Source organism: Lycium ferocissimum, chromosome 5 (assembly GCF_029784015.1).
Source record: "Lycium ferocissimum isolate CSIRO_LF1 chromosome 5, AGI_CSIRO_Lferr_CH_V1, whole genome shotgun sequence".
Lineage (NCBI taxonomy): Eukaryota > Viridiplantae > Streptophyta > Magnoliopsida > Solanales > Solanaceae > Lycium > Lycium ferocissimum.
This window is the reverse complement of record NC_081346.1, coordinates 31319287-31340737: the sequence shown is the minus strand read 5'-3', so window position 1 is coordinate 31340737 and position 21451 is coordinate 31319287. Positions and strand designations below refer to the sequence as shown.

The 21451-nt window shown below is 36.0% G+C and overlaps 1 protein-coding gene, 1 non-coding gene and 1 pseudogene across 3 annotated transcripts; 1 reads left to right on the top strand and 2 right to left on the bottom strand.

The window, feature by feature from the left end:
• Positions 1–489: 489 nt before the first annotated feature.
• On the top strand, positions 490–9292 carry LOC132056698 (uncharacterized). 2 transcript variants are annotated; one of them, XM_059449003.1, is made up of 15 exons: positions 490–698; positions 783–866; positions 1556–1629; positions 1715–1748; positions 3013–3071; positions 3242–3356; positions 3466–3503; positions 3656–3753; positions 3823–3878; positions 4443–4722; positions 4871–4986; positions 6281–6337; positions 7203–7268; positions 8668–8742; positions 8914–9292. In XM_059449003.1, the coding sequence occupies exons 1-15, from the start codon at positions 564–566 to the stop codon at positions 8977–8979; spliced, it is 1353 nt and encodes a 450-aa protein (XP_059304986.1). In that variant the 5' UTR covers positions 490–563; the 3' UTR covers positions 8980–9292. The 2 variants fall into 2 exon arrangements, with proteins under 2 accessions (XP_059304986.1, XP_059304985.1); XM_059449002.1 differs by having other exon boundaries at positions 4443–4728.
• Positions 2083–2185, bottom strand: LOC132058629 (U6 spliceosomal RNA). Its single transcript, XR_009415353.1, has one exon. It is a non-coding gene; the product is annotated as a U6 spliceosomal RNA (small nuclear RNA).
• Positions 9293–12497: 3205 nt separating the features above from the next.
• Positions 12498–14226, bottom strand: LOC132058366 (aldo-keto reductase family 4 member C8-like; annotated as a pseudogene).
• Positions 14227–21451: the final 7225 nt, after the last annotated feature.

Sequence of the window (21451 nt, the reverse complement as noted above, 5' to 3'; positions counted from 1 at the left end):
TAACATAAAAACAAATATTGAAACGAGCAAAAGATCCAAATTCGTATCTAAATTTTAGAACAGATAAGACAGACACAAAATAGAAGAGGAACGAAGAAGCAAAAAAAAGAAAAGAAAAGAAAAGGGCAAATGACGAAATAGAAAAGGTTTTAATGGGGTAAGGATAATTTCATCAAAAAACTTTTATTAAACAGGCGGACAAAAAATTAAAAAAAATTAAAAAGGCAAACTTATTAAACAAAGTGTATGCAAAATTAAAAAATAAGAAAAGACCAGCCCAAAAGAAGGGCAGTCCGCGCAAAAAAAAGTTACATATTAGGAGAAACAGAACAAATTATAAAATTTCCCCTAATTAAAATTAAAATTATGAAGAAATGAATGTTTAACAATTTTAATTTCTGACCTTTTACAATTTGGAAAAGGAATTGGGAAAACGGCAAAAGCCAAGTGGAATCCCACACGAACACTAACCAGAGTTGGAGAAAAGCGAGGAAAGTTTTATGTTTCTAAAGTGCAAACAGAAGTTGTTCCTAAAGTAGATTGTCCGAGAGAGAGAGAGAGATATGAAGAAGGATAAGGCGGTTGTAATAGAAAGCCCTAACACTAATGACGAAGAACAAGAAGATGATCCCGCAACTAATCCTCCAACTCGTCGCTTTTCCACCCGCAATGCTTCTTCCAAATACGATTTCGTTAAGGTATTTATCATTCCATTGCTGCAATTTTTGTTCGACTAATTTCTTAGTTTATATTTATTTATACTCGTTTTGGTTGTCTTTCAGGTGAAAGTATGGCTCGGTGACAATGCTGATCATTACTATGTTCTCTCTAGATTCTTGCTCAGCAGAATGCTCACTGTCACTAAGGTTTCTTCATCATCCTTCCTTTAGTTCCTTGGAGGCAGTTACTACTGTCGCAAATTATGTTTGTTGAATCACATCCAAATTTATAATTAGGAAGTAATCATTCCATGAATTGAATCAGAATTTATTTTCTTTGTTCAAATATTAAATGCTTACTGTCAACTTGGAGTTACCGGAAGAAAACAAAAAAAAGAAAAAGGAAAAGAAAAGGGCTGCACCTAAGGGGTGTGATTTAGACAACCTACCCTAATGCAGATATTAGTGGCTGCTTCCACGGCTCGAACTTGTGACCTATAGGTCACACGAGAACAACTTTACCATTGTTCCGACTCTCCCCTTCAAACCAGCTGTAAAAGATGGAAGAAAAAGAAACAAGAAAAGGAATGGGCTTGAGCAGCTTATCAGTCGCAATGTAAATAATGCAAACAAGTATATTTGTAGGTATCATCTTAAGTTCTGCAGCTTCTCTTGTCGCTCCAAAACTATTCAAATTCCAACATCATAGGAAAAAAACGATGAATTGCTCTGCTACTGTTCCTAGAATTGGGTAATTTGTAATTTTTAAACATGCTGTCCCTTGTTAGTCTCCCAGGTTTCCTTATTTCAAAAGGACGCCCTACTACCAGATCTTCTTTTCTTGGGCTTTTGTTATGAATGTGGAGTTAAATGTGTGCACTGCTTCTTGTTTGCAGATACCAAATCATGTGGCTATTAAAATTGCTCTCGAGCTTAAAAAGCTTCTTGTTGACAACAGCCTACTTGATGTGTATGACATCAAAATTTTTATCTTCTTCTCATTGAGTTTTACCCTTCTTGATCCATAGAAATTTAAAACTTATATCTTAATGCAGCTCACAATCAGATTTGGAGGCAAACTTGTTCAAGGTAATCCATTTCTTGTTCTCGGTTATGTGCCGCTTCCAATTCTTTTCAGAAGTTCAGTAACTTTCCCATGAATATTTAACTATCTAAGATACTTAACTGAATATTTTTGCTTATTCCATTGTCTCTACGTCTTGAGGTATTATTTTTCCTTGGTGACTTTGATATTGCAAAGGTGATCTGAACATGCTTTACATGTTGCCGCTTTGTTGGATGTGGTGTTTTGAATCTTTCTTTAGGTATAGACAGTAGCAACTCATTTGGATGCTTATTAATATGACTTTGCTATCCTTTTTTTTTTTTTTTTGAAACTGGTAAATTGAAATATGTAAAATTAAAAAATTTGGATCATTTCTCGATTTGTGCATGTCATCCTTGCTCAGGGGCCATGCTAATCTTATCTGTATCATTCCAATTTTATCGGATGTCCCCGAAGGGACAACTTTGCTATCTTTAGTGATGAAGAACAAGCGACACATTCCTATGATTCTCTCTCTCTCTCTCTCTCTCTCTCTCCCTGTCGGCACAGGGTAATGCTGATTATAGAATTGAACTTGTTACAAATAAGTGGATTTCATTATCCAGTTGAAACTTGTCATCAAGCATCTTTTTTTTGCTCACTGCATGTAGTTAGGGAAATTCTTCTGAGCTTATGCCCTTTTGTCTAATGATTCAAAGAATAAGCGCAATTACTTCATTATTTCATCCAATAGGCATTTTAGGAAAAAATATTCCGCATATTGTTTGGTTGAGATCTTTAACTGATGAGGATCCAGTTTAACTTGAGCTGTGCTTTATGTCTTTTGGCAATTTAGTTTTCCTATGTAATGGTGTCTAGAACTTATATTTGACACGAATGTTTGTGTCTCGGATTGAATTACACATGTAGAAGAGTTAACATGCACATAATATTGTATCAATGAACTAATAAACATTTATGCTGTCAGGAACCAACCCTTTGGTTGGGGGTATTAAAGGTCGTTCATCTATTGATTGTCTGATGAAAACAAATGCTGCCATAATAAATCTGTGCAAAACCTATTGCCTCATTCACAAAAGTCATACAAGAAGAGGTTTTTTGCAAAAGAAGATATTTAAAGTAGATTTCTCATTTCTGTGATTTCTTTCTCTTAATTCTACAAACATCTAATACTAGTTCGTGTAAAAGTGGACCCTCTAGTATGTGACTTGATTTTCCCTTCTGTTAGAAGCTTTTCAAAGTTCTGGAAGTGGATGAATAACACTGAATTGTTTGGATGCCATGCAGCTTATGGAGCGAAGAGGTTTTGGAGAGGAGTATATAAACCGTTATAAAATGATTACGAGGTTGGTGATATTTTCTTTGTTAACCTTGCCTTTCTTTTCCTATAGTGGATCATTTTCTTATTTATACATTTTGTGGAGGAGGGAACAATGAGGAAGGGAATGACTGAGTGGCCTAATTTAGCATTTGATGTTGCTTTACCCTTTTTCTTTGATTATCTTTATGTTCTTAGATTTCACCATATGAGAGTGCCTTTGGTAATTCTTGTTTGTGGTACTGCTTGCGTTGGAAAATCTACTATTGCTACTCAGCTTGCACAAAGGCTGAACTTGCCAAATGTCTTGCAGGTTCTTCTTTAATCCCTCTACATTTACTGGGTCTGCTTCTATCTTTTTCTTTGAGCAAGCGCTCGTTTATCCTTGCTTGCTTATCATTTATATGCGATCTTTTTCTCAGACTGCCATGGTGTATGAATTGCTACGGACATCAACAGAGTATGTAACTGTCGATGCAGATTTAGTTATTCCGGCTACCTGTTAGTTCCAGAAAATTCTGTGTCATGTTTGTTCATGCTTAGCAAGGTTATCTGGAGAAAGGTGATATCATGTGGCTCTAATATACTTGTGTACCTTGTATTTTTTATCAGTGCACCTTTGGCATCTTCTCCTGTATGGGCACGTGATTTCAGCTCATCAGAGGAGCTAATAACCGAATTTTGCAGAGAATGCAGAATAGTAAGGAAAGGTAAATCTTGGTGTAAACAACTGTTTGCAGCATTTCAAGGAATTCAATCAACATCTCAATATTTTGTAGGTTTGGCTGGTGATTTGAAGAAAGCTATGAAAGATGGAAAACCAATTATAATTGAGGTATTTTTTCTCCATAAACTAGATAGTGAGTCTTTTCCATTGCTTTTTCTGTCATGCTTAGACACTATAGACACTTATGTATGCCCTCCCTGTCTCTCTTCATAGTCCTCTTCTTGTCATCTTGTTTAGAAAAGAAGCATTGCTACTGGCACTTAGTATTTTGGACTTTTACTTGTACTGTCAAAACGAAAGGCTGCTTGTCTGAGAGCATAGTTTAAGCTCCTTTTTATGTGGTTATGCATCATTAATAATAGAAAAAGGGGCAATCACTTTGTAACTTATGATTGGGAAGGAAATGAGTGTGGTGCTGTCCAGGAAGCATTTTATGCGAAAAAGAAACAATATGTACTGACACCTGAGAATGCATAGCATGGTCCATTTCTAGTATATTCATCCTTGTTGCTGCAGTAGTAATGGGAGGTTCCATCAAAGTTTTTATATCTCATCAACTGTTTTATCAATTGGTTGTGAATGTCGAAAATCCATTTTGATCTGCATCCAGTTCTATTTAAAAGCAATGCTTGAACATTGAGTGATTTCAGTTGGATGGTATATCAATGGCAGGGGATACACCTAGATCCTAGTATTTACCTAATGGATGAAGAGAATAAATTGCCACCAGCTTCTCCAGCAAACCAAGCAGGGCCAAAATCTTTGAAGGTGGAAGAACAGAATGAATTACAACAGAAAAGCAATTCCAATGCTAGATGTAGCAGTCAGACTGACCGCCAGGATTGCTGTTCCGAGGATATGAATTCAGAACCAGTAGAATCTTCTGAGTTAAACAAGCTCACAACTGCTCTGGAATCCTTGGACGTTGTTCATGAAACCTCTGAAAATACAGGTACGGGTAAGTGCCTTTGCATATTTCTGCTAGTTTTTCCATCTCTACTAAAAGCTAATACTTTACTCAAGCTGCCTTTTTTTGGGGGAGGGGGGTTATTTCTTTCTCTCTCCTTTGATGCTTGCTCACTGCCTCTCTGGTAATGCAGGTGAAAAAGTTAAAGATTCTGGGGCAGACCAAAATCCGTCTCATAGAAGAGAAAAATCCGGTGCTCAACCAATAATTGTACCTATAGTGCTAAGGATGGCTGAATTTGACCATAAGGTGGGACCTTAAATCTCTATTTATCCTGTGTAATCTCTAAACTTTTTTTTTTTTTGATCTCTATATCTGCTATCTCTAAAATTGATCGAGATATAAAGAGCTGATCTAATTCTCTAAGACTTATCTTTGAGATGACAAAGTAGAATATAGTCTCTCTATAATTACCAGTTTGGAACAGCTATTTTTTCTTCCTAATCTGCTCATTAGTCTGTATAAGTCATTATCTTCCTCACCAATGTATCAAGTTCTACCTTTTATTTTGAGCGACAGATTATCCCATCTACATCCCTCCTTACTCATGTCCCCTAATACTTCTCCCAACTTAAGTCCTTTCCGCTTATATTCACTGTAAACTGATTTCTCAACTTCCTATTCAAAAAATAAATTTCCTGTTCAGAAAAACTGATGTCTCAACTTATACTAAACTAGCTTCATGAAATAGCTCAACATTTTCTCTGTTTAATGGAAAAAGTAAAAACATGTTTTTGATGTTGGTTATATTATATATTGCGTCCACACTAGTCCACCCACAGCTACTAAGCAAGAATTCCTGGATATCTTCGAAAGGAAAAGGCTATGGGGCAGTGGGGTTGGGATATATGTACCAGCTGATTATAATAGTGTAAACTGTAAGATTCATATGATTTCTTCATCGACTGAAGTAGTGAAGTGCTCCTCGTCGAACTTCTCAGTTGTTACATTCTTCCAGAGTGAAATTGTTTGGTTGATTATTGGCTGTCAGTCAATGACATGAAGAAAGATGAGGCTAATTAGACTATTAGAGAGACAACAACTAAAGCTAGATTTATCCATTTTCAGACGACCAAAAGACCAAAATGGAAATAGTCAACCATTTACATAAGTGGAGTCTTTTACTTCCTGAATTCACTACTGCTGCTTCCAATAATTTATGAGGACATACAATAGTGGGATGTTCCATAATATTTCTTACTCCCTTCCGCCCCTCCCTCTCTTTTGCAGTGCACTTCTCATTTTAAACATACCAAACTTTATAGGTTTTTATCAAATATAGTAGCTATACAAGCATCCTCTATTTTCAAGACTACACATTGATTAAACAAATCAAATTTACCTGCAACTGAGACCCAAAAAAATATAATTGGCTCCTTCATGCTGCTGATACAATGTGCAATGAATTGAGTCCATTTTTTATCATCCTCAAATCATAATCCTCAACTGTTATCCACTGCATAAAGCAGGATTGAGGGAGTAAACTGTCTGTAATAGTTAATTCATGTCTTATCTTCTTGACAAAGTTGTGTCTTTCATGCAGGCATTGCTGGAAGAGTGGGTAGCTAGTTGTACATGCAGTGAGAAATATCCTAACCAGGTTCGACAAGTTGCTGATTTCTCTTATTTATCGTTATCTGTATTACATGAATGTTTAACACATCTATAATTCAAGTGGGTGGCTTTTGATATAGGAGCACATGATCTATGCAAAATCTGTGATACATGTCCTTATCAGTAAAAGGTTTGCTGTATTTAGCAACTATTATCCACGTGTGGTCTTCTTTTATTTTGGTTTAAATTAATAAGAAATTGATTTTTTTGATTTGTTCCCTTCTATTTGGAAAGTTGAAAAACCAATTTGAAGATATACTAACCAGAGTTCATGTTTCTCTTTGATTTTCTTCAAAGCATCTGTTTTCCTATATGCTTTGCAAAAGAGAATAGTAAATGTTTTGAGCTTGCCACATATACTGATGACTATGTTTAAACTCACCTATGAAAATCATCAATCTATTGATCCTTTTGTCTGTTTTGGTATATTTATATTTCCAAGTGAGGTGAGTTCATCCTACCGTTTTGTCTTCTGGTCATCAGCTAGGTATGTAACACCACCACCCACCCCCCGGCGCCTAAAAAAAAAAAAAAAAAAAAAATGGCAGTTCAATTTTGTCATTCTTGTCATTAGCATGGACTTAAGTGCCAGAAGAGAAGTGTGAGATTCTACGTTCCTAAGAAAGTTGGAACATATTATCATATCATAAAACTCATCAGTTCTACAAGAAATTAAGAAAAATTTCTCCACTTTCTGTCTCTATATTGGCTTCAACTTTCTATATGTTTATGTGTGTGATACTAATATGCAGTTACGCACACAAATGATACATAGTGTAATTGTATCCGAGTATTTTTTCCTTTCTTATCTTGTTTTTTAGCTGGTCATCCTCTCTTGAATTTCTTTCCAGGACAAAGATAAATTGATATCTAACTTGAAGACTATACAGGACTATCTCTGCTCCTTTACCTCACAGGTATGGTGTTTGCCATCCTTCCCAACATCAACATAAAATTTGGAAATCCTTCTACATAGATATAACTATCTGAAGAACCCATAAAAAAAATAGACATAACTATCTGATGAGAAATCAAACCAATAACCTGCCAGTAAGAGCCTAATCTGCATTAAACCTACTGTAGTATCTAATGCAGCTCAGGACTTACCACCATACTATCTATGAGTTTTCTTGGTATTGGATCCTCTCTTCTTTCGTGTTTTTCTGGCGATAAGCAAATTTAATGAGCGCAACGGTATGATGAAAGCCTTATGATTTATGTCTCAGTACGAAACAAAAATGTTCCTCGAGGAGTTTTACAATTAGTGGAATTCCCCTAACTGATGAAACCTTTGTTTATCTTAAACATGTTCTGCAAGGGAGAGAAATGGCTCGATACTCAAGCCATGTATTACTATCACCCATACAATGCCGTCATTGTAGATCTGATTCGTATTCAATTTGGAAGGTTGGATGCATGATATCACACCAGTCCTTCGAGAAGTTGGACACATGATATCCTACCAATCCTCAAGTACTTGCTGCGCTTCCTGAACTAGAGTCGACTGCCATTCTCCTAAATGCAGCTAGTGATGCATGCTGCTATTTGAATAGTGTGTCGTGGGAGCTAGTCAGCTAGTATCTGGAGTTTGAATCTAGAGTCCATTTCTTTCAAATTCCATTCTCATCCAGATGAATAGATAGAGCTAGAGGAAAGAAGGAGACCCCTAAATAGCATCCAAGTCATAGGTTTCAGTTCGCTGTTGGCTGGTCTTTTTGTTTTTTATGTGGTAACTTTATAGAAAATATAGTTGGAGATGCTAAAAGGGGAGCATTCTAAAGCAGAGTAGAAAAAATAGTATATTTTCTTGTGGTCTGAGGGACTTGCTAGGCAGTTCATGTAAATTTGTCGAGTTATGGGAGAGACACTTCTTTAACTTTTCTAGACTTCTTGGTACTACTTCAGGGTTGGAGGCATGCACCAATAAAAGAATTTTATCTTATGGTGAATTGAAGACACAAACAACAACATACCCAATGTAATCCCAGAAGTGGGTCCGGAGAGGTGTGGTGTGTACGCAGACCTTACCCCTACCTGAATTGAAGACACAAGTTACAATAAATAAAAAGCAATCTACAATTGTTATTGGATATTACATATTAGGATGCAAGTTGTCTATTAAGAAATGATTTTTTATTTAACTTATTATTTTAAAGAAAGAAATAATAACCATTTGTCAAATACTCTTTCATGCCTGGTCTGTTTGATTTGACTTTTACAGACTGCATCCCCTCGTTACATGGTTTTAGTTAAGATTATTGATTTGTTGTAACATTCACGTTTTTTATCCCGTGGGATCTGCATTCTTTATGACAGGGTTTAACAGTTGTAGACATATCAGCGACGACGTTTCCACAAACATTGGATTGGCTGCACAACCATCTTTTACAGGTAATTTGCCAATGTATCATTGTTTCCCTGGGGGTAATTTTGTTGATTGCCTCCGAGTCACTGCCGATTTCATCTGGGAAAGTTGAAACCTGAGTAGTCTGATGTTTTACGTAGCTGAAAGAGAGGTTAAGCTATACTTTATAAAGTCTTATTTTTTCTCCTGCTTTCCAGTGTATCGAGCAAGGTACAGCACAGGTTTCTAGGGGTAACAGTGTGGAGATAGCCAAAAAAGACTAGATTAGTGCCAGCCGTATCTCGATGATCAATGTACTCAGCAGACTATTAAGTCCATGCACTGCCTTTGCAGATTTGCGTTGCATGAGCTGCACAGAAGCTGTCTCTACTGTATGTATGGTCTTTTGTGTAGTTCATTCAGTCAAGGTAGTCATGCTATATTTGTAAAAGTTTGACTGCCTGAGAAGTCTTAAGCTGTTAAGACAAACGGCATCTTGTATCTTATGTTGCCCAGAAGGCGCCTTTAATTTGCATCTAGTACCTGAATGAAAGGAATGTGTGAACTGTTTTAATTCATATAACTCTTTTTGTTTCATGTGATACAATTTCCCAATTCCTCAGCACTGCAGGTTTTGTCTGCCCCAACATCTGGAAGACGGCCCAACTGGCCCTAATCACCAAAGAAAATGAAGGGGAACTTTCATAAATACAAGATATGTAAGAGTTAATTATATAATCTACAACTAATTTAGATATTAGAAATTGTGCAACTTAAAGCTAAAAACAAGGATATTATTGCTATAAATAAAAATCTAAAAATAAGGAGATTCCCTATATTAGTGATAGCATAATTAAATGCATATAAAAGCTCCAACACAATCTACTAGCAAGCTAATTCATGAATTTTAACCCAAAAACATAAAGTTAATTCATGAACAAGTATTATTGTAGTATCTGTTATATATATTATTCTATCTATATATCGTATATTGTAGCCATATATGTTATTATAGAGTACAATTGGTTGACACGTAGAGTAATATATGTTAGGTATATAATATACATACTTAGATATACTAATTTCTACTATTATATCCACAGATATTTTGTTATCATATTTTCAATTAAATTTGCCAATTTGAATACACCATATGCTTTTTAGGTATATTTTCATGTATTTTTGTTATACAATATATCATATATTTTCGTGTAGTTTTCTTAGTTTTCTTAATATTAATATTAATATATTCAAATAATTTCTTTTAGTCACAAAAAAATAATTGCATCAGTCATCAAGTGAAAATATTACTCCAATAACTAATACTCCCTTTGTTTCAATTTATGTGAACTTATTACTATTTGGGGAGTCTACGAGGTGATTCTTGACCACATTTTTCTTATATTTTTTTTATAAATTATTTGAATTATAAATTATCTTGACTTATAATACTTTATATGTAGTTTCTAAATATATAAATTTTATTTTTACAAATTTGAAAATTCAATGTCAAAATTATAAAATTTGACCCTCGTACTCCGAAAAGGTTCACATAAATTGAAACAGAGGGAGATAATTCCAAGGTCTACTGAATATGCTTGACAAATGTTTCCCTCGCAGTACAGAAACTTCAGAAAGTTTTCTTTTACAGGGGTGGTAGAGCTTTTATTATACTATTTGATTACAAATACCCTTCATACAACAGAAGATTGAAAGAATAATCGAAAGTTATCATTAATGTTTTTTGGTTGAATTTGATAGTTTTTGCAAAATGATGAACGTATTCTCTAAGTTAATTTATATAATTAACATATTTCAAATTTGTGGTGGATTTATTTTAAGAAAAAGTTAAAATATCATTTCAATGCAAGACATCAAGTTTCTTCAGCATACCTAAAACGGGGAGCTTAATCGACTTAAAAATCATTATTAGAATAAAAGAACCTATGAATCACGATAGAATTTTCATTGGCATCTTAGCTTGTACTTTTCCGATCTATTTCCCAAGTGTCATGAATCATTTACAGTTCTCCTTTTGCTGAATAATTAATATGCAATTTTATCATGTACAATTAAGTACGTATGAGCAAATCTTCGCCCCCCCCCCCCCCCGCCACACCCAACACCCACAAACCCCAACCAAAAAAAGGTTGGGGAGTAGCTATATTGCGCATAATGCATATTGTGTGCATCAGAGATTTTTCAGATATGTTTGATGAACTCAATGGGATATGAACCTTAACCTTTGGGTTATGGAAGGATTAGGAGTTAAAAGCTTATATGATCACTCAACTTTGATTTGTCTTTCAAAAGTCACTCAACTTTGGATAAGTGGCCTCCATAGTCTCAACTTTGGGTAATTGGCCTCCATAGTCATTTTAGCAGGAAATATAAGTTTCGGTACATATTTAATGATGTGGCAGTTATAATTTTTTAAAGAGGAAATCTTAAAAAATTAAAATCAATAATTAAATTTATATATTAGGATCCAATTCATCATAATTTGTGCATATAATGCTAAAGTTTAGGACATGATTCATCACTAATACATAAAAAATAATGAACTTAGACAATATATCTCAAGTAATATTGCAAGGCATAAATAATAATAAAAAATCATTCTAAGGATATAAACTTCTATCAAATTAAATAAGTGAGCCAATAAACACAAAATAAATCATAACCTCTAAAATATCAAAGAAAATGTTCTCAATAAGAACTTGAGCGGGAGTTTTTATAACCTTATCAACAAAAAAAAAAAAAAACAAGAAAAAAAAACTTGAGATGGTCCCAACTAAAAGAACCCAATGTCTTGAATTTCTAATTTTAAGAGTTATGGTTCTCTTGAATTTCTAATTTTAAGAATTTCTAATTTGAAGAAGGTTGGGTTCTAAAGTTAGAAATTTTATATATTGTCTAAGTTCATTATTTTATGTATTAATGATGAATAATATCCTAAACTTTAGCATTATATGCACTAATTATGATGAATTGCATCCTACAAATAAATAAATTTAATTATTGATTTTAATTTCTAAGATATTTAAAAACAGTTATAACTGCTGCGTCATTAAACATGTACCGGAAATTATATTTCCGTCTTAAATGACTATGGAGGCCAATTACTCAAAGTTGAGTGACTATGGAGGCCAATTACCCAAAATTGAGTGACTTTTGGAAGACAAAACGAAGTTGAGTGACTATAGAGGCCACTTATCCAAAGTTGAGTGACTTTTGAAAGACAAAACAAAGTTGAGTTACTATAGTGGCCAATTATCGAAAGTTGAGCGATCATATAAGCTTTTAAGCCAAGGTCCAAGGAATAGTGCTCATTAGCCACTTCCCTATTAGCTCAATGCTTATTATAAAGTCAACGACTAGAAAATAAATCAGGAGAGTTTTCCTAAGCAATCATGCTACCAGCAATGACCGTATCGGTTAGGCCAGCACTATATGATCAATTAGTAATAGGAGTAATATATACTTTAATTTTATTGTAAATGTTGACAGCAGAGGCACTCTTAATGCTTGCACTAAGTTCCTCCCAATTTGGAAGCGCGCGGCTAATTTGAAGGTGTTGCCTTCTTTTTACTACTATATATATATAGAAATATGAAGAATGGAACGATAAGCTTGGATGTTTTCTCGAAATATTTTGATAAGCGGAATCCAACATGTCAAAAACTTTGATTGGGTTCAAAACCCCATAGTCCATTCTGGAACTTCACTAGAGTAAAATGCAAATAGGAGATAATTTGCTAACAAGAAGAAATTAATGACTAATTTTAAACATTTCGAATCATAGAGAAGTAAATTTGGATTATTTTGCTTTTATCAATATTTTTATGCAACTAGCTAGTGAGTCTATTAATGTTCTATCTATACAGTTTTATAGTTAGCCAAAACTAAAGGCCAATTTCAAAGAGAGTATTAAATCTCGCCATCCCAGAGCTCCTCAATAGTTCTGTAAGAGCTTGTAGTATCATTGGATAGCCACTCTCCCCTCATGATTTTCCTCTCCTCCATTTTGTTTATGTCTAGTAAATCCCGTTCGTCTAATTTCAAATAAAGGGCCCCGATATTCTCTTTCATTCTTCTTGGATTGAAGCTCTTCACAATAACGCTTGATCCTTGAGACAAGCCCCATCGCAAAGCAACCTAATCAAATAAGAACAATTCAAGAAAGAAAAGTTGATTATTTTCTTGTTCTAGTGATCTCATACACATAAAAATTTAAATGCATATTTTCATCTTTGTGTGTATTTATGTGTGTTTGAGACATTTCTTACTTGTGCTGGAGTTGCATTATGCTTGAGGGCAATGGATTGGATGATAGGATGATCAACCACAGCAGTAGTTCCCCAGCACGGGTCCACCTAAAGGCGAATATGCACTTACATGAATCCCATACTCCCTACATACTGACCTCAGCTTTCTTTGCCTCCACATTGGATGCATTTCCACCTGTCAACCACAAAGCAGATTAGTGATATTGTCCGCTTTTAGATCAGCCTCTGCCTATTATGTTGCAATAAATATACCTGATTGACAGCAGGAGTGACACAAGCAAAATCAAGCAGTTCTTCAATTTTAGTGGAAGAAAAATTGCTGACGCCGATAGACCTACACAAGCCCATATCTAAGCACCTCTCCATGCCAGACCAAGTATTCTCCATGTCAAATTCCTCAAAGTCTTCTTCTGCGGGAATTGGATAGTCCACCCATGGCTTCAAAGCCACTGGCCAATGCACTAAATACATGTCTATGTATTCCATCCCTAACCTCCTACAGAAAAAGAATGGTTTGGTAATTGTTTCCAAATATAGAAATGTATCGCTCTTTTTTGTATTGACCAATACGAAGATAGTGTCACATAAATAAAAACATGTATATCAGTACTTACTGTAGAGTTTGGTGAAGGGAAGAAACAGGATCATGGTGGTCACTTGACCAAAGTTTAGAGGTGATATGAATGTCTTCCCTCTCAACTAAACCGTCAGAAATTGCTCGTCTTAATGCATTGCCCACAGCCTGCTCAGAACCGTATATTTTGGCTGTATCAAAATGTCTGTACCCCATCTGCACCAAACAACGACCCGATAAATTAAATTTTCATTGCAAAAACATACCATAAACGAAACCTGAAAAAGAAAGAAACAGAATGCTACAGTAAACATACCTTGATCGCCGTTCTAATGGCTCTCTCAGTTGTTTCTCTATCGTTTTCGCCAGAATATGTACCCATACCCATAATGGGTAGAGTTTCACCATTGTTTAGCATTGTCTGATAGCTTCTCATCTTTCTTTTTTTTTTTTTTTTTTTGGCAGTGTGTCTTAATTTTCTCTCTTTCACTTTGATTTGTGTATGATAGTTATTGCATGAAACCACTGAGTTTAGATTGGGTTTATATAGTTTGCGTTCCACAGAAAAAAAAGTCAAAAACTTTCAGATGTGTGTCATGTGATAGAATTTCCCAATTAATCAATAGATTTTGTTTACCGCCATCTCTGCTGGAGGACGGCCCAACTGGCCCTAATCACTAAATTAAATTGCAAAATATACAATTTTTATTTGGAGGAAAGAGAAAGGTCAAGCCGCTGACTTCCATTTTGAAAAAGAAATGTAGTTCAAAACCGCCCATTTAAATTATTAAAAGATGGTGCATTAATAAAGTCAAATGGCCCACAACTGGAAATATTAGCAGAACAGGGAGACTCCCGTTTGTTTCCTAGCCCAAGTGAAGGTAGAGCAGATGAACCAAAAGAGCAGTCTAAATATTTATGGAGTTTGATTTATTAATACTAATAAAATAACATGTTGAGGTAAACTAAAACTTGAGTTGACTTAGGCCGTAAACATCTATTTGTACCTGGTTTATGTATTAAACCAATGAATGTAATACATATGTCTTGGGTATATAATTTTTAACACTTAACTATGATTAGGTGCTATGCATTTTCACTGTGATTTGTTAATTCTTAAAGTTTAAGTGTTTAGTTAGGTGTAAACACCCACTAAGCATAAGTAGCCCGAGAATGGCCTCATCAATTATTTTCCAATGCCGTCCTAGCTAGTATCTTTCTAGTATTTTTCCGAGGAAATAATCTTCTATGCCTACTTGCAACTTAAATAGAAGAAAATGATTTTATAAAAAACTTAAATGTTTCACTTATAATCTCTTGCGTTATTTCATAATGATATTCTGTCAAAATTAAAGGGGACACATAACTAAATCTTGAACAAACTTTGCTATTATCACCAGTGGCGGATTCAGGATTTAAATTTTATGGGCTCAATATTAAGATTCTTAGAATTGAACTCATTATATTTCTAAAGTTATGGGTTCATATCTACTATTTATTACAGTTTTAGTAATTTATTTATAACAGTTTTAGTAATTTTTTTTATATAAATTTAGGCTATGCGTCGAACGTTTGGGGTTCAATTTGAACCCCTACCTTGTAGGCTAGATACATCTCTGATTATCACACGTGTTTTTACTTTTCAACCCTAAGTACTCTTGTAAGCTAGTTAGTACTCTCTTTGTTTCATTTTATGTGTCTTAGTTTGACTATGCACAAAATTTAAGGAAAGTAGAGAAGATTTTTGAATCTTGTTGGAAGGGTCATTTATCATTTTAATTTTTTTTTATTACTTATTTGCACTGATATATATGTTATATTAAGTAAGCTGTATACAATTTTTGGTATAAAATAGCCTTCCTCTTCCCATACCCCAAACGCAAGTTCTTGGCGGCATCCTTGACTTTAATTGAACTGCATCAAAAGTCAGAAACCAGTTAGGAAGTAGTTATCCATTCCCCGCCAGCAAACACAAAATAAAGCTCTATTGTGCTTATCAAAGATTCATCAGATATGTTTGGATTCCGTGACCCTTAACCTTTGGGTTATGGAGGGGTTTAGGATTAATTAATCACTTTCAAACCGTCTTAAATATGTTAAGTCAACGATTATTATAAAATTAATGGGGCTCTCATTTTAATAACCAATCCTATGCGACCGATAACGCGATTGTACCGTCTGTTAGGCCAGCAGGAAGTTTATATTCAATGCCAATACTTAAATTCCTTCTACTTCCAAACCAAATGCGCGTGCCTAATATCTGTGTTTTGGACCCTTTTATTCTTTTCTTCTTTTTCATTTATTATTCCCTCCGGTGTTCACTTAGCATTTTTATTTTGATTCAAAATAAGTGTCCTTACGTATATAATCCAGAAGGAATTAATTATTTTCTTCCAAATTTATCCCTATTTAGCTAAGTGAGTTTTTATCTAATAAAAAAAGCTATATTAATTAGATACTCGCTTCCGTTCCCAAAATGATTGTCTTACTTTCGTTATTAGTTTGTCCAAAAAAGATTGGCACATTTCTATATTTAGAAATATTTAAACTTTATGAGATAATTCTGACACTTTTTTTCACACAAATATCTACGCTTATTTTGGATACATATTTAAAAGTCCTTATTAAGCTTCAAATCCGTGCCAAGTCAAAGGTGTAGTATTTAATCGAGGGCAATTTAGTCAAAATATTTTTTAGGAGTTATATTTTCTTAAGGGGTGTGGTAAATGGTAAGTGGACATATTTTGAAATGGAGAGAGTATTCTTTTAGTTCTTTTATGTGTGTTAATAAGAGTTTTTTTTCTTTTTTATTTTGTGGGAAACACGTTTGAAAATAAGTGTAAGGCTCAGACGTGAATACCCGACGGATTTTCAAATATGGCATTTCTTGGGTGGTTATTCCGCATTAAAGGTTTTTTGGTCGAATTTGATAATTATTGCAAAATGCTGACATATTCTCTACGATAATTTATACTCCTATCAAATAATATATTTCAAATTTGTGGTGGATTAATTTTAAGAAAAAGTTTAGAATATCATTTCAATGTTAGACATCAAATTTCTTCAGCATACCTAAAGAGGGGGCCTAATCAACTTACAAATCATTCTTTGTAAAAAAGAACCTATAAATCACGAGAGAACTTTCTTTGGCATCTTAACTTATACTCTTCCGATCTATTTCCCATGTGTCATGAATCATTTAAAAGTTATCCTTTCGTTGAATAATTAATATGCATTGCTGCAATATCTTTTATCTTGTACAATTAAGTATGTATAAGCAAATCTCCCCCACCCTCCGCACCCAAACACACCAACCAAAAAATAAAGCTGGGCAGTAGCTATCCGTTCTTGCGCATATCGTGTGAATCAGAGATTCAGATATGTTTGTAGTGGTGTAAATTTTATTAAATTCAAGACCGTACAATAATTTGGATTGTATTAAATTCAAGATATATTAGCCCAAATAAATTGTGGGCTAATGTAATTGGATTAATTATTTAAGTCCAATAAATATGGATTTAATTAAAAATGTCTAAATGCATTGGGCTATAAATAATGAGCCCACTTTGTCAAGCCCAAAAATGTCATCTTCCTGTAGGGCCCACTTTAGGCTATTGCCACGTGTCAAATGACGTGGCATGCCAAGTCAAAAAAAAAGCCTATGTGGTCATGCCACGTGTCAAAATGATGCGACATGGCTAGTCAAATCAAAGGCCAATGAAGATGCGCCACGTGTACAAGTGACATGTTCGGCTAATCAAATATCGCCATGTCGACAACTACGATTGGAGCGGAAGTCTGTCCTTATCACAACTCCTCCATCCTACAACTATAAATAGGGGTCTCATAATTCAGAAAAAAAGGGATAGAAGTTCTAACAAGAAGCCAGGGAGAGCTCGTGGATCAAACGCCGCAGATTTCTACAAGCTGAAAAGCATTCAAGCACTCAAGTATTTCTCTAGAAGTTCTAGAGATCCGGACGAAGATTCAAGACCAAGCTCAAAAGCCCCGAATTCAAATCCAAGTCAAAATCAAATCCATCAAGTTCAAGATCAAGCTCAAAAGCCCTTGAATTTATTGTTGAAAAGACGAATCGAGAGGAATCATAGAGATTGTAACACTCATACTGCCGAAATCAACTACAACGATTGTTGGGATATTTTCTGTCTTGATTATTATTTTTCGACGCGAATTTTATTGTCTACAAATTCTTGCACGCGGTGGAATGATCTCTACCTCTCATCTCAACTTTTCAACCATCAAAGTTTAACAACATCGAGATGACTTCAGAGAAGATCAACTCCAAATCAATTTCCTCTAAGGTTGCTAACTCCAAGTTCTCTGCTGATGTGGAAAGCATCCTCGACATTACCTTTGGAAGCATTGGACCAGTTACGAGGAGCAAAGCAAGCATGTTGGGACAACAAGCACTCCAAGTGTCGTCTGTTACAACTCCTGTTTTTGGATCTTCATCTCCAAAAGGAGCGAGATCCTCTACTGATTCATCGGAGGAAGGAAGCAGCATCGCTGAAAAGATTAAGAAGACTCTAGCTCTACTTGATCTCTCTGGATCCAAGAACTCTGCTATGAAGGAAGATGACGATACTTCAAGTGACGGATCCTCTCCACTCACACCACATGAAGTAGGCCAGTCAAAGATCAACTTATGCGATAATCCATGCTATTCTCCAACATCCCCAACAATCATGCAAGCAATGGTAACTAACGCTTCGTCAATGGAGGAGACACTGGCAAACTTGGCAAAGGTGATTGATGGCTTGGCCAAGCATGTGCAAAACCAAGACGCTCGGATTGAGAAGCTGATGGACAAGATGGATGGATTAATGGAAGGAGAATCCAGCCACGCGCGCACAGGAAGGGTCCAGAAGTATAAGAGACTGAACCTCATGCAAAACAAGTACCACCTACCAAGGAAATTCTGTTTCTTCGAAGGGATGATTCCGCTTGACCGACTAAAGGAGTTCATCGAAGGGACTATCAAGGATAAGTACGAAGTTGCTGCCAAGTCTTCGTTTACTTACGCAAAGCCGTACACTATAAGAATTGATAGCTTCAAGATGCCCGCCGGTTATCAACCTCCCAAATTTCAGCAATTTGAAGGCAAGGAAATCCAAAGCAACATGTTGCACATTTTGTTGAAACATGTAACAACGCTGGGACCTATGGAGACTATCTCGTCAAACAGTTCGTCCGCTCCCTCAAAGGAAATGCCTTCGACTGGTACACTGATCTTGAGCCTAATTCTATCGATAGTTGGGAGCAACTAGAGCAGGAGTTCCTCAATCGCTTTTACCGTGAGCATGGTTGAACTTACAAGCACTTGCCAAAGGAAGGGCGAACCGGTTATCGATTTCATCAATCGATAGAGAAATACAAGCCTAAAATGCAAAGATAGGCTCAGCGAAGCTTCTGCAATAGAGATGTGTATCCAAGGAATGCATTGGGGGCTTCACTACATCTTGCAAGGAATTAAGCCAAGGTCTTTTGAAGAACTAGCTACTCGTGCTCATGACATGGAATTGAGCATGTCTTCTACTGGGAATGAAGTAATGCCTGTCTACGACCCTCGCAAAGGAAAGGACAAGCAGGAACCCAAGAAATGGAGCAAGTTCGTTCCTAAGAGTGACAACAAAGAATCTATGAACGTCAATGTCTCACCTGTAAAGTTTACTACGAAGGTGAGCAAGAAGCAGAGTATGAAAGCAACTTCCTTCCAAGATAACAAAAGTCGAAAGTCGACCTTGAAGGAGATGCAAGAAAGAGAATACCTCTTCCTGGATTCGAATGTCCCACGAAATTTTTGATGAATTACTTGAGTGAAACTCATTGAGTTACCAGAGATGAAGCGGCCTAACGAAGCTGGAAGAACAAACGACCCGAACTATTGCAAATATCATCGACTTGTGGGTCATCCTCTTGAGAAGTGCTTTGTCTTCAAGGACAAAGTTATGCAGTTGGCTAATGAAAATAAGATTCTGCTTGATGATGAGAAGGCAAGTTCGAATCAAATCTCTATCACCTTTGGCTCTTTCGATCCGGTCCAGATATGCAGCTTTGAAGAACATGAGGGAGGACCATTGGAGGAAGATAGAACCCAAGTTGATGAAGCCAATGATGAAGGTTGGATTTTGGTGACTAGGCGGAGACGCTGTAAAACAAGTCCACGAAAAGAATCATCTAAACAACCAACAAGAAAAAGGATGGTTAGAAGACTAACGAAGCAGAAATCAGTTGAGCGTCCGAAGAAAGCAAAAGTGGAGGAGAACTACCACCAAGAACCCGACGTCCTGTGACTTTGGGGGAATTCCTACCAAGCTGGTTCCGCAATAAGACTGCTCGAGACAACATTGAGGCATCATGCTTCAATACTGATAAAGAGGAAGCAAATGATGAAAGCCTATCAACATTGTCTCTGTCATCATCTGAAAAGCTCGTCGAATCTTCTTCGAAAGAGGTACACACATGTGATACAAGAATCACATTCACAGATGACGATCTTCTACTTGGTGAAACACTACATAATCGTCCATTGTACATGGTGGGTTATGCCCTCGAGAAGAGGATAAACAGAATATTGATAGATGATGGATCTGGAGTTAACATTCTTCCTATTCGTACAATGAAGGAACTTGGCATCACAACTGAAGAACTTTCTGAAAGCCGATTGATGATACAAGGATTTAATCAAGGGGGGCAACGAGCCATAGGTGCTGTCAAAGTAGATATCACCATCAAAGATTTGCGATCAAGTGCATGGATGCGTGTTATCGACGCAAAGATTTCGTATAATATATTGCTTGGCAGGCCATGGATACACGAGAATAAAGTTGTCCCCGTCTCCTTTTATCGGTGTTTGAAGTATCTCAAAGGCAGTGTCGAAAAGAAGATAGTTGCTGATGATAAGCCATTTACTGAAGCAGAGTCACACTTCATCGATGCAAAGTTCTACTTGAAGAACTACATTGTGAGAGAAGTAAAAGTCGACGATATCACAACGACCAATAGTGAGAAGGTCGCAACTAAAAGAGCTGATGAGACCATTGAAAAGGTGGAGTCGATCTTTGAGGTGCCGCACCCCAGTCCGAATAAAGGAAACATTATGTCTTTGAAAAAGAAGAAGAAGACAACTCCCGTGCTCTGTTATGTTCCAAAGTTGAAGAAAGAGGAAGGGCAACCATCTGAAGCTCAAGGAAATATGCTAGGGAGGCTAACTCTCCCTATCAGACGAATTGACGCAATAAATTTGTCCTCAAAGCTACTTGGAGACTTCGTGGCTCAGAATCCGCCACAAAATATGACACTCCCTACAAAACGTACAAATGAAGGCTTTGATCCAAATGCTTACAAGTTATTTGTCAAGGTTGGGTACAACCCCAACGAGCCGTCAAAGTTAGGAAAACTTCCATCAGGAGCTAGCATGATGCAATCACGTGAAGGTTTAGGATACAAACAACCTCCGCCAGTTCGCATATCCATAAGAAGGGCAAGTACCAACTACATTACTGTGGAAGATGAGTCTGTTGCTTCCAACAAAAGGCCTTTAGTGTTTGATCGTCTTGGAAAGTCGGCCACAAAAGCTTCTGCATTTGAGAGATTATGGCCGTTGAAACTGAAGAAGAATTGGAAGAACAAGTTCCACAGAGATTATCAAAGCGTGAAAACGCTCGCTTTGCCTGGAACCCAGAAGAATATACAAAGTTTGATTCCTTCTAGAATGAGGCGAGAAACAAACCTTATGGTTTCATGTGGAGAGGTGCTAAAAGTAAAGTCTCACCTTTGTGGTGTATACCAAGAGCGTGACGAAGATGAGGAAAGTGTGGTTCTTCATATCATATTACTACACCAAGTGATCAAGATACTTCATTTCGGATG

Excerpts from the sequence above, each read along its gene's own strand:
- LOC132056698 (XM_059449002.1), top strand. The coding sequence starts at position 564 with ATGAAGAAGGATAAGGCGGTTGTAATAGAAAGCCCTAACACTAATGAC. Across the intron at positions 699-782 it reads CCAAATACGATTTCGTTAAG|GTGAAAGTATGGCTCGGTGA; the intron begins GTATTTATCATT and ends GTTGTCTTTCAG. Across the intron at positions 6,338-7,202 it reads GTGAGAAATATCCTAACCAG|GACAAAGATAAATTGATATC; the intron begins GTTCGACAAGTT and ends ATTTCTTTCCAG.